The 13,876-nt window shown below is 36.9% G+C and overlaps 1 protein-coding gene across 1 annotated transcript in view; it reads left to right on the top strand.

Annotated features, from left to right (window-relative positions):
* LOC140157212 (6-phosphogluconate dehydrogenase, decarboxylating-like) overlaps nucleotides 1-13,876 on the top strand; it is a 41,824-nt gene that overhangs the window by 11,777 nt on the left and 16,171 nt on the right. The window contains exons 5-11 of the mRNA XM_072180330.1: nucleotides 695-760; nucleotides 1,462-1,580; nucleotides 2,826-2,892; nucleotides 3,796-3,930; nucleotides 4,725-4,914; nucleotides 5,793-5,923; nucleotides 6,937-7,070. Of these exons, the coding sequence (XP_072036431.1) occupies nucleotides 695-760; nucleotides 1,462-1,580; nucleotides 2,826-2,892; nucleotides 3,796-3,930; nucleotides 4,725-4,914; nucleotides 5,793-5,923; nucleotides 6,937-7,070 (842 nt within the window). The remainder of the gene's footprint in view (nucleotides 1-694; nucleotides 761-1,461; nucleotides 1,581-2,825; nucleotides 2,893-3,795; nucleotides 3,931-4,724; nucleotides 4,915-5,792; nucleotides 5,924-6,936; nucleotides 7,071-13,876) is intronic.

The raw sequence follows: 13,876 nt of genomic DNA, 5'->3' as shown, positions 1-13,876 counted from the left end.
ACTATTTCAATTATAGTTCCAAAGATAAAGACCTAGAAAGCATATTGCTAGAAAGATTTATGGCAAAACTGATGCCACTGTCCTCAGATCGGGTTGCTCAGTTGCGACTCCAATAACCCCGATTCATTCATCATAATAGAACCAGGGTATGAAGAAATCTATATTAGATTCTTTAATGTCTTCTTGAACTGCAATATGGAATTTGTTTGATCTATTGTTAAGGTTGGTCTGAATTTTGACCAACTTAGAGAAATTTGCACCAAAAATGGTCAAAAAATGCAAAATTGTCAAAAAAATCATAAAAAAGCTTGATTTTCACCCAAATTTCAAATATTTTTGGTGAAGTTGGTCAAAATTTAAAAAAAATGAAAAAACGGTCCCTAGATATTTTTATCTAGTTTTTAAAAATTAATAAAAAAAAAATTTTGGCCAAATAATTTTTTTGTTATGTTGCACGAAAAAATTTGGGCCAAAAAAACAGTTTTTGGGATTTTCTCCAAAATGAGCATTTTGGCCCAAATTGGACCTCACAGATGAATTCATCAAGTCATTTCCATTCTAAAAATGTATACTTTTATATTCTTTAGACTAATAATTTAGCAGTTATGAAGCCCGAAAGTTTCCATAATTCCAGGGTTAAGACCACCCTTAAGATACAATGTTTCATAGTTGTATTTTTATTATGTTCTTTCAGCTTCCACACTTGGAGAAGGGTGACATCATAATCGACGGTGGAAACTCAGAATACACAGATTCAGAGGTATGTTTTAAAAAATACAAGGGAAGCTAACATGGCTCCCTTTTGTGTGAAAGCCAAAAGTCATCCATGTTGCATAGTTTGACTGATATAACGATTTAAAACCATATATGTCGGTGCCCAGTTATAATTCAAATGCTTTCCAGCATAAATCCAGTAGATTGTGATCTATGTCATGCATAAATATCAAGATATTGATACCAGAGATGATATCTTACACTTCCCATAATGCATCTCTCTCATTTTAATTTCCTGTACTGATTTGCTATCTAGTGCAACATGGGTTGATAATGACAAAGTGTACCTCAATGAGCAGATCTTACAAAATCTGTTTATTTCTTGACTATCGACCCATGTCTAACCAGTTTATTCTCAAAATGAAAACAAGGGAACCTGTACTAAGTAATAGAAAATTGGGATTCATGTCATTTGATGAAATGAGGTGATATATCATGTTGCAAAGGATTCTGGGAAGGGTAGGATATCCTGGCCTGATACTATGATGCATCATTCGCTGACTTCAGCCAAATCATAGCATATTCTGCCAGATTCAACTTATGAGGGCAGGTACATAAGTAATGTTTGAAGTATGAAAAAAAGAGTTTTAAATCATGTTATTTTAAAACATTTGCTGTATGTTGAATAGCTAACTATCTATTTGCTCATTATTAAACCTTGTTACTGTCTTTGTATCTAATGTACAGCGTCGGTGCAAGTCACTCGCAGAGAAGGGACTTCTGTTTGTAGGCAGTGGCGTGAGTGGTGGAGAGGATGGTGCAAGATACGGGCCATCACTCATGCCTGGCGGCTCGACTGCTGCATGGTGAGAGACTTTACAAGCAGACACCCACACATAGAGAGGTCCTGGGCCTCAAGGGAAGAACAGATGATTAATTGTGTTTTCAACTGATTGAGTGTCCCAGGTTAAAGAAGAAATAAAACAAACAAACAAAAAGAGGTGCACATCCCCTCATGCAAACACTCACATATGTGTGCACACCCCCACACATAAACACATAAATTATGTGATAGGAGTTTTTTGAGCTGTGTGCATCCCAAGTTATTGGGAAATAGACTGTATGTGTACATTTAATAGTGTCTAGATAAGAAATAATTCCCTGTCTAGATAAAAAACATCAGAGAGTGCTTAATGGCTGATAATAGTATCAATGAAAGTGTCAATGAATGTACCGTGTTATCAGTTCATGCAGATGTCTGGAGATAAGATTCCATATCAGCTGATTGGCAAGTGTCAATGCAGTTGTTATCACACTGTTAACCCAAAAGAGAACTACCTGCCGGTTGGCCAAAAAGAAGATTTCATTATCAATTGGCCCAATCAGTAACATTGTTAGAATAATTTCACCATGCAAAAAAATTGGGGTGAATTATTTGCAAAGCTCCATTCTGATTGGTGATTAAAGTGTCATGTAATTGACCAATCAGAGGCAATGTTAGATCGGCAGGTAGTACTCAGGGGGTTAATTTGAGATGACAAGTGCTGGTATAATTCATACAGTATCGGTTATGCCAACCCTGATAATGGTCCCAATTAAGGCTGAAAAGAACTTGACACATCATCGGTCTCATTACATACAGAGCTAAAACTTTAATAAAAACAAATTTGTTTACATATAGAGCTGTAAGTTTAATACCATAGTAAACAATGTTACTTGAAAGATTGACATGTAAATTTAGGTACATCCCATCAGTCCGAAACACCGTCAATCCGAACCCCCGTCAGTCCTGAAAATCTAATTGAAAAAGACGTCAACCCTAACCCTAACCCTAACTTCAATTAGATTTTCGGACTGATGGTAAATTTCACCAAAATGAAACCTTTCAAGTGTCTACTTCATAAAATTGCCCTGTCATGGAAAATTATTGTAGAATTCTGCCAAGTAACATTGTTTAACGTGGTATTAAACTTATAGCTCTGTATGTGAGACACCTGTATTGCATCAAATAGATCAGTATGTGATGCAACCAATGACATGTGACATCTTTCCCTTAACAAAATTGAACACCAATTTACACAAATATTCTTGTGTTTATGTTTATAATGCAGGCCACATATCAAGGAAATCTTTCAGGGTATTTCGGCTAAAGTTGGTACAGATCCTTGCTGTGATTGGGTGAGTAAATGTTGGAACTGTCACCATCTAATCAAATTCAAAAACATGCAAGTAAAAAGAAGCATCGAAAAGTGAAGTAAATTTGTATTTTGTATTGTTGCCCTTATTATTATTTAAAATATTGTTTTGCCAGTTCAGAATTAGACAACTTCCTCAATGATTTATTGTACAGTAATGGCTTAGAAACACCCAAATGGAATACACCTTCATGTTAATGGCAAAAAAATATGCATATGTTGTTCATAGGTACATGTATAATGAGCTTTTGCCTTGGCATGGATAGGTGTGTCTCCAATCAAAGAATGTATATCTTTTGATTTGATATGAGGGACTCAATTAACTTACAGACAAGAGATGCAGCTCAAAAATTTTGCTAAAAGAGCCTTGTAAGAAGTTTCAGCTTTTTGATTTTTGACTGAGGTTGGGGATAATGTGCTGGTCACTATAATGCATTGGCTCGCCTCAAGTTTGGTAGTGACGTAGGTGCTTATTTCACTGATCACAGTTTGGAATCGTGTGTGTAATGTTAATCATGCAAAGTGTACACACACACCCAAAAAAGGGTATTTTGTCGGCACACTTGCAGCGCAGCCGTATAAAAGGATGATTGACGTCACTACCGAACCTGAGGGGAACAAAAGAATAGTCCATTTGACTTTCTTGAGACAGTAGCGTTGGCATGTGATGCACACATGATCGAAGGCGGTGTATCTGTAGGAGGCAGTCACTTTGCATCACACCATGCACTACAGATGCACCGCATTGGATCACTTGTGTTTCATATGCGGACGCTGTTGTCTAGAGTAAGCTGTTAAGATGATACATAATGGCGTTGTGTATGGTGATATGCTGAAAGACCTTGTAAGATTATTAACCCACTTTTTGTTATTTTGAACTATATAGGTAGGAGATGGCGGTGCTGGTCACTACGTTAAGATGGTACACAATGGTATTGAGTATGGTGATATGCAGCTGTGCTGTGAAGCCTATTCACTTATGAAAGGAGTTCTAGGCATGGGCAATGAAGAAATGAGCAAGGTAAGAACAGGGTTTTTTTTTCGTCATCTTAAGTTTGTTCACTACATAGTTGGTGGTTGTACAATGAAATGTTGAATCTGCTGACTCAATCATACTACCCCCATGTGGAAGATGAAGGTCATGGCTTCATAGACTGAAAAACTTGCTGTAACCTATGAATTTCCTTCGAGAAATCTTCTTAAGACATTAATTCAAAATTGCTATGTTGTCCTACAAACACAACAAATTTGACTGATTCCAATCAAGTTTCAGTTGTGAAAAAAAATCATCTAAAAGTATTTTTGCTGTCTGTGTGAATTTAAGTTGTAACTGCACTTAATCTGTAGGGTGGGCTTCGGCACCGTTTTTTGATGTCATGCAACATACATTTGGGTTCCGAAATTTAGCAGGACTTTTATTCACAATTTTAGAAAATATCTAGAAACACCATTCAAGATGGTTGTCTTCATAGTGATCAGATAGCGCTCAAGTACAATGTACACCTACACCAGAAAACAAGACAAAATACTCCCAAAAGTATGACCCTTGAAGGCAAATACAAGATAAGTTGACAAAATATTGGGTAAAAGATAAGATTTGGCACTGCATTTTGTTGGAAATGGCCAATATTTTGAGTGAAAATGAGCTTGCCTGACAAAGTTTTACTGCACCATTTCCTGAGTACTGAACTTTAATGTCGCCATGGAAGAAGTTCTGTTGACATATTGACATAATTCACTTTGTCAACAGGATTCCAACAGAAAACGTGTCAACGCCGGTCTTATTAATCTATACTCCTAATTACATTCCTGTAGGTATTTGGAGAATGGAACAAGGGAGAACTAGACTCTTTCCTCATTGAAATCACCACAGACATCTTGAAATTCAAAGATGAAAGCGGAGAATACCTTTTGGAGAAGATCCGTGATACAGCCGGACAGAAGGGAACCGGTAAATGGACAGCCATCTCAGCGCTGGATCAGGGCATGCCTGTAACACTCATTGGTAAGTTTGAGTAGGTCTACACAACCTATGTTTGTGGGTAGCTTTTTTGCATAAGGCGGACAAAACTTTTCAAGTAGGATCGGTCGGTTGGGATTTTTCTTAATTTTAACCAAATTTAAAAAGGTAACAAAATTGGGATTCAGGGATGTAAATCTTCAGGAAATTTCCTGATTTCAGGAAATTTTGCTTGGATCTTACCTGTACAAAGTATAGGGAAATACACATTTTCAGGAAATGTTAAAGCAGTTTCAGGAAATTATGTCAGTCCTTTTTTTCATCCCTGGGGATTAATTTGCTGGAATTTCCATCTGTGAATTTAAAATTTCTGGTACAGATATAGAAAATTCTTGCCACTATCATTTTCTAAGATACGAAACATTTTTTTTTCAAAATTTGACAAAGTTAGAGATTCCTGTGAAAAATTATTAATCAAAAAACTTAAATTATCTCACAAACTGGAAACCTTTTCACGGTCACAAAATAAGTGTAAAATGGTGTCAGGAAATTCTTTACAAAAATAACTATTGGAATTTGCAGGAGAGCATTAAATAGCTGTTCTGGAGCCTTCAAGGAGAGCTGTTTAGAGCATTTAGAATAGAATGTAAGGAGAGAATGGTCAACTAAGAAGAGCTAAAATCACTCTCCTATATCAGATAAAAGGTGAGCAGTAGAGAGTGATTGCTCTCGCTCTCCTCAAAAGGCAGTCCTTTTGGGTGAATCAGCTCGACCAATTTCATGGAGAAACTATGTGCACGATGTTACCATTAACATGGGTACATAGCATAATAACCGTGAGGAATTCATACTTGGGTTAGGGTTAGAGTTAGGGTTAATCTCTCCGGTAATACTCTCATGTTGGTCTCCTTTTCTTTTCTCAGGTGAGGCTGTGTTTGCAAGGTGCCTATCCTCTCTTAAGGGTGAAAGGATAGAAGCAAGCAAGCACCTGCCGGGACCAGCAGCTGTCAAATTTGATGGAGACAAGGCGGAGTTTGTTGAACACATTCGCAAGGTAACATGTCGGTACTCTACTTATTTGTATTTGTGTGTTCGCTGTATGAATTTAAGAGTGAGCGAATACTAGTGTTTTTCAGATATTTCTGCATCAAAATCACACTATATGGTTAAAAAATTGCTTTTAATGGATTTCAGTTGTGATTCTAAAATGCAAAGAATATTTTTCCAACATGCTTTCCCTGAATCGTAAGGTTTTTTTGTGTTTCACTGTGTGTCCTTTGCTTTTTTGTTTTAGCGCCCTGAGATCTTTTTGATGAGTTTTGCGCGGTATAAATACGCTCCATTATTATTGTTATTATTATTATTATTATTATTATTATACTAGATTTCGCGGTTCTCGGATTGGGCGGTTCTTGTGATAGGCCCTGACCTTTTAAACTACTACGATATACGTCTTTTAATGACCAAGACCCAACTTGACACAACTTAATCAACTCTGTTTTGTAGCTGTGATGCTTAATTTGGTACCCATAATCTGGAAACCCATCGTTCGCCTCTTCCAAACCCTGACCTGCTACCACAATGGAGGACCCCGAAAATACCCCAAAATTGGAATCTGGCTGTGGTCATTACTAAAGTAATGAAATCAATCTGGAGAAATGTGAACGCAATGTGAAATAAGCCTATGCATGTGTTCCGTTTTGAAATATGTGTTGAAAATAGGCCTATTGGTCCGATGAGATGCACCTGTTAGTCACACTGTAATGTTTTCCGATGCGCACACTGTGTCCGTCGGTACTCCGCACTAACGCCCATTGACACTCTGCAATAGCGCACCTCGCGTACGCGATAGCGCATATCGCGCACGCGATAGTGCACGGACAGACACTCTAATTAGTATTAAGATATAATTATATATATATTGTGCCAGCTGGAAGCTTGGTGAATGCAGTATAATTGTAGTAAAATACTGATCCAGTCAGGTGTTTCATAACTTGGCAAGTTTGTGGTGTAAGCTTACCTCTAAATTAATTGTTTCATTAATTGTTCTTTGTGTTTGTTTTTCAGGCACTGTACGCATCAAAGATTGTATCATATGCTCAGGGTTTTATGTTGCTTCGTGAGGCTGCCAAGCAATTTAACTGGAATCTTAACTATGGTGGTATCGCACTCATGTGGCGTGGAGGTTGTATTATTAGGAGGTAAGTATACTTTGTACCAAACACTACAAACCATAATCGACCTAACAAGGAAAAATCGACGTAACTTAAATCCCCCACAACAATGAGGAATTATCTCTGCAATCTTTTATGTTTTTAGGCATTATTAGGCAGTGTTAGGACGACCCACTTCAATTTAGGGCGGTATACAAAGCTGTTTTACCCAATCTTACGTCATGAGTTAGGATGGCACCCAATTTATTTTTGGGTGCAAAACCGCCATGCGTTTTGCAAAACATCAGCTTGGTAGCATGTCAGCACTAGAAAGCCACGGGTATCAGCCAAACACAACTCCTACAATCGATCGATAGGAACCACTTCCGAGCCAGCTCAAGTGCGTGCTATAAAATCGATTTTGTTGTTGATCATGATCGCCAAGCTCCACTACACTGTTTGTTCCAATTTAGGCATAGTATTTGTATTTCTGCCGTGGAGTCGGTTACCCCAGCATTAAAAATAATAAATGAACCGTGAATATAAGTTTCTTCTGTTTGCTTAATTTTTCCATGCGTGTATTAAAACTAGTAATAATTAACTTACTTAAAAAAAATTGTAGGTTAAACCATGTGGTTAAAAAATGGACCATTTGTTTTTTAGAAATGACCGAACGAAGATGACAAAAAATGTAGCATGAGAAAAATATATTAAAACAAAAATGCAGATTTAGGAGTGATCCTGGGGAAGTGACCAGTCAAATACGTAGGCCTATGATTATATCGGTCTGCAATTATTTAAACAATATTATAAATGTACGTTTAAAATTCATCAAATTCGAAATCGCGATTTTTTATGATATGATGAATTTCAAATAAATAAACTAGTCAATATTAGCTCGCGCTGTTTGCAATAAATCTTGATATCGAACTCACCATGCTCAATATTGTTGACCGCATTAATAATCCTAGGTTGATTTGTCGTTCGTATGCTCATCTCGATATTTTCCCAGTTTTTATTTCATTTACGTTTAGCCTTTTGTGGCTTAGAAGACCCACATAATAACGTAGTCCTATAACTCGAAGGTATTTCCACAAAAGCATGCATCTGAATAGGTGATCAGAACATCAAAGTTCAGAATTCAGATGATGGTCCAGTCATAGATACTGGAGCATCACCCAGGGCGGCGGTTCACATATTTATATCGATGATAATAGTTTTTATATAATCCTTCCATGATCAAATAATTTCAATTGTTGTCATATTTTATTTCCAATTTTAATACAGATTCCAGCAAACATTTTAACATAGTCATCAACTCGATCAATCCTCTCCAATCATTAATTATTATGATCATCTTTCAAGCGTGCCTGGATGTATGCAGTATAAAAGATCCCGTCAGCTCCCCGTCGTCCGCGGTGGTCTTGCGAGTTGTCCGCGGTGGTCTTGCGAGTTGTCCTCCAACTCAAAGTTCCAACGCAAACATCGTCCAAGTTCCAGGAAAATAAATATTCTTCAATCTGATCTTTGGTCCGATGGATAGTCCGCATAAAATATTTGTTCTAAAAATGTAAACACTATGATTTCCAGATTGAAGCCCTGCCCATGTCACATCTGATGTCTCTTGTTCGGCGCGCCGTGAGAAAGGAGTGTCAACATACCCACTTGACCTGATGATGCCTACGATGTCCTCATCCCAATGGTGTAGTTCAATAAACTATATTTTACAATCATAGTGCAAAATTTGACCTCAAGTTGCAAGGTATGAGTTTTTGTAACCAAGTTTTCAGAGGTCATTCAATGAATATACAAATTTATTGGGGTTAAAGAACTGTGCCCTGATTAGATGAGCATGTTGTGGATCCTAGCGCCAGCTAGATGTTTATACTATCGATTTTTGGGTGTGTTCGGGGCGTGTATTATGATCATCCAATCACAGGTCCAATTTCTCAAGAGATGTATACCAAACTAAAAATAGGTCTTTGGAAGTATGGACAATAACAATGGAAAAAAATAAATCTTTGGCAATTGGCCAAACACCTGTCCATTTGAAGTTTGGAAGGGGTCGCAAGTGCAGTGTAGATTTGTTCAGCTTTTAAATTCAAAGTCAATCAAGTCATCAAGTTAATTAAAGTTTGTAAATTTAATTCACTGTGGTCTTTGAGTTCAATGCTCGAATTTGAAATAAAATTTGAGTGTAGGGGGTGTGGTGTAGGTAATTATGGTCTTTGAGTCTGATATTCGAATTTGAAATAAATTTGGAGTGCTTGGGGTGGGGTGGGTGTAGGTCACTATGGTCTTTGAGTTCGATATTCGAATTTGAAATAAAATTTGGGGGTGGGTGGGGTGTAGGTCACTATGGTCTTTGAGTTTTGATACTCGAATTTGAAATTAAATTTGAGTGTAGGGGGTGTGGTGGGGTGGGGTGTAGATCATTATGGTCTTTGAGTCCGATGTTCGAATTTGAAATAAAATTTGAGTGTAGGGGGTGTGGTGGGGTGGGGTGTAGGTCACTATGGTCTTTAATTTTCTCGAATTTGAAATAAAATTTGAGTGTAGGGGGTGTGGTGGGGGTGACATCCCGCTATCTCTAAGGTCCGCTATCTCTAAGGTTCGCTATCTCTAAGGTTAGCTATCACTAACGTGTAAAGTCTATGGAGATCAGAATCCCACTATCTCTAATAGAGAAAAGGGTTCGCTATACCTGAAAAAGGTCCGCTAATTCTAAGGTTCGATATCACTAATTTAGAATAAGGTTCGCTAGTTCTAAGGTTCGATATCACTAAGTATAAATAAGAAGAGGATTTTTTTTTGAAATGGACCATGAAAACTTCCATATTGTTTCAAAAAAAAAAAAAAAAAAATCTAGAAATTTGCAATTTATTTTGATGCTTAATTGAATGAGAAATTGTTGTTTAAAAGGACAGACTTGTAATCAGGCTAAAAAGTTAGCCCATTGAGAAATGCATACTTGTTGTGAGTATGTGGTGAGTAGACTTGAACAAATCTTGATTTTACACACCACCAAATCGGGTTTGAATCAAACTCCAAACTCAGTGTTTTATTCTGAGAACCACACCAGGTTGATTTAATGTAAAAAAAAATGGGGTGGGGTGGGGAGGGGTTGTAAGGTTGATGGTTAAAAGAAGTTGATGATTAGCATGGTATACAGATAATATAATAACATTATCACGTATGAATAGCTTTATTTTGATACCAAATTTCATTTGTAGTTCCCATCAGCATTGACAAAATCATCAATATGAACATGTCGTTCAATGAGGATTTTTGCATGTATAGTGGTGTGCAACAAGAAAAACAAATCAAATAAGAATGGCGACATCCGATCTATTGCGAAGTGGCGGTTTTATGAAATAATAAGAGTTGAAACTTGAAAGTGAACAGTGTCATGTGCTTGAAAGGCTAGGTCTATATATTTAACTATAAGGCCTGATTCAATTCCATGTTTTCGTCGAAGTCAAGTTATAATGATTTTATAGTGAATTCAATTTTGATGAAGTGAGTACACAAAAATTTGTTTAAGCTTACTTACACAGTACACATATACATGCATGCATGTTGAACCACACTCAGTTTCAGAGAAGAACGGCAGTCCCTTACTCAGATTGACGCTTAAGCGCCCTGTTAATGAGCGACATTTTGACGCTTAATCGGCCAATCAGATTACCGCGTATGTTGTTATGATTGTCAGACGATTGAATCACCGATCAGAAACACACGTCCGTGTTTACGCTGTGCACGCTCTCAAAATGTAAACAAGTGCCGTTCTTCTTTGACCGAAACTGCATGTAGCTGAGCGCATGCATGCCATATGGCCATATCTGTAATCGCCATAGGGTAGCAACAACATATACAAGATTAAGCCTTTTAAAATGAAATTTTATGCATACCAAATTTTATCGGCTAAATACGCAGTTATGCCGTTTTGAAATGACGCGTCAATTATTTGTAATTTGTGACGCATCGTGAGATGGCGAACACATCCAACAAACCATTGATTAGCAAAAAGCCTGCATTTAATTTAAAAAATATATAATTTAACTTTTCCCTGATGTTCATTTAATTTTTGTGCATTTAGCATTCTATTCAGTAGGCAAATTTCCCAATACTACAATGTACTACAGTACACACATAACCTATGATTCTGCATGGCCATAGATGCTTGTTATGTAACACCTTTTGTAATTTACACCCTTAATCCAAGGTTATGAATATAAAATGAGGGCTAGCTGTTTACATTGTCTGTTTGCATTGCAATGGACCTGTGATTTTGCACAATGGATCTTGTTATTGCATGCTAAAAATATCCCATGTTGTCTAAATGGAAGAATGTTTTATAAATGGGGGGTGCCCTAAAATTACACCCACAATCATACCCCTAATCTAACCATCATAATAACCCTAAATCCTATATGTACTTCTAACATATAGCCGTCCCTAATTCTAAACCCTAACCTAATTTTGAAGTCGACGCCCGACGTCATGAAATGACAACCGCGTGACGTCTAGAATAGCGTCGAAAGCGAAGACGACCGAGACGCGTCCAGCAAAAATCACTTAAACGCGTATAACTCCCATCGTTCGCTTCAGCGCCGCCGTGCGCTGCAGTCGGTATTATACGCATTTACGTTGTCGCCGCGTCGATAAACTCTAACTCTATGTCCGAACCCCAACACAAATATTATACAGCACCCATGCATAGCATGTGTGCACTGATGCTGGTATAATATTATACAGCATCCATGGTATAATATTATACGCAATACAGCATATACTTAGTAGATGCAGTGCACTGATCCATGGTATAATATTATACAGCACCCATGCATATAGCATGTGTGCACTGATTCCTATTTTTTTATATTTTTTTAAAAACTTTTAACTTAAAAAATGAACTTTCTCTGGTCCGCTTTCAGAAAAAATCATGTTCATGCAGTGCACTGATGCTGGTATAATATTATACCAGCATCCATGGTATAATATTATACAGCAATACAGCATATGATGCAGTGCACTGATCCATGGTATAATATTATACCAGCATCCATGGTATAATATTATACCAGCAATACAGCATATACCTGATGCAGTGCACTGATGCTGGTATAATATTATACCAGCATCCATGGTATAATATTATACCAGCACCCATGCATAGCATGTGTGCACTGGTATAATATTATACAGCATCCATGGTATAATATTATACCAGCAATACAGCATATGATGCAGTGCACTGATCCATGGTATAATATTATACCAGCATCCATGGTATAATATTATACCAGCAATACAGCATATACTGATGCAGTGCACTGATGCTGGTATAATATTATACCAGCATCCATGGTATAATATTATACGCAATACAGCATATACTTAGATGCAGTGCACTGATCCACGCTCTACCATTATACAGCACCCATGCATATAGCATGTGTGCACTGATTCCTATTTTTTTTTTTTTTTTTTTAAAACTTTTAACTTAAAAAATGAACTTTCTCTGGTCCGCTTTGAGAAAAAATCATGTTCATGCAGTGCACTGATGCTGGTATAATATTATACCAGCATAGTATAATATTATACCAGCAATACAGCATATGATGCAGTGCACTGATCCATGGTATAATATTATACAGCACCCATGCATATAGCATGTGTGCACTGATTCCTATTTTTTTTTTTTTTTTTAAAACTTTTAACTTAAAAAATGAACTTTCTCTGGTCCGCTTTGAGAAAAAATCATGTTCATGCAGTGCACTGATGCTGGTATAATATTATACAGCATCCATGGTATAATATTATACCAGCAATACAGCATATACTTACAAGAGGATTTTTTTTCGAAATGGACCATGAAAACTTCCATATTGTTTCATAAAAAAAAAAAAAAAAAAATCTAGAAATTTGCAATTTATTTTGATGCTTAATTGAATGAGAAATTGTTGTTTAAAAAGGACAGACTTGTAATCAGGCTAAAAAGTTAGCCCATTGAGAAATGCATACTTGTTGTGAGTATGTGGTGAGTAGACTTGAACAAATCTTGATTTTACACACCACCAAATCGGGTTTGAATCAAACTCCAAACTCAGTGTTTTATTCTGAGAACCACACCAGGTTGATTTAATGTAAAAAAAAAATGGGGTAGGGGGGGGGGGGGGGTTGAAAGGTTGATGGTTAAAAGAAGTTGATGATTAGCATGGTATACAGATAATATAATAACATTATCACTTATGAATAGCTTTATTTTGATACCAAATTTCATTTGTAGTTTCCATCAGCATTGACAAAATCATCAATATGAACATGTCGTTCAATGAGGATTTTTGCATGTATAGTGGTGTGCAACAAGAAAAACAAATCAAATAAGAATGGCGACATCCTATCTATTGCGAAGTGGCGGTTTTATGAAATAATAAGAGTTGAAACTTGAAAGTGAACAGTGTCATGTGCTTGAAAGGCTAGGTCTATATATTTAACTATAAGGCCTGATTCAATTCCATGTTTTCGTCTAAGTCAAGTTATAATGGATTTATAGTGAATTCAATTTTGATGAAGTGAGTACACAAAAATTTGTTTAAGCTTACTTACACAGTACACATATACATGCATGCATGTTGAACCACACTCAGTTTCAGAGAAGAACGGCAGTCCCTTACTCAGATTGACGTAAGCGCCCTGTTAATGAGCGACATTTTGACGCTTAATCGGCCAATCAGATTACCGCGTATGTTGTTATGATTGTCAGACGATTGAATCACCGATCAGAAACACACGTCCGTGTTTACGCTGTGCACGCTCTCAAAATGTAAACAAGTGCCGTTCTTCTTTGA

The sequence above is a fragment of the Amphiura filiformis genome, chromosome 7 (assembly GCF_039555335.1).
Source record: "Amphiura filiformis chromosome 7, Afil_fr2py, whole genome shotgun sequence".
Taxonomy (NCBI): domain Eukaryota; kingdom Metazoa; phylum Echinodermata; class Ophiuroidea; order Amphilepidida; family Amphiuridae; genus Amphiura; species Amphiura filiformis.
The sequence above is the reverse complement of the archived record's forward strand: the minus strand, read 5'-3'. Positions and strand labels throughout refer to the sequence as shown.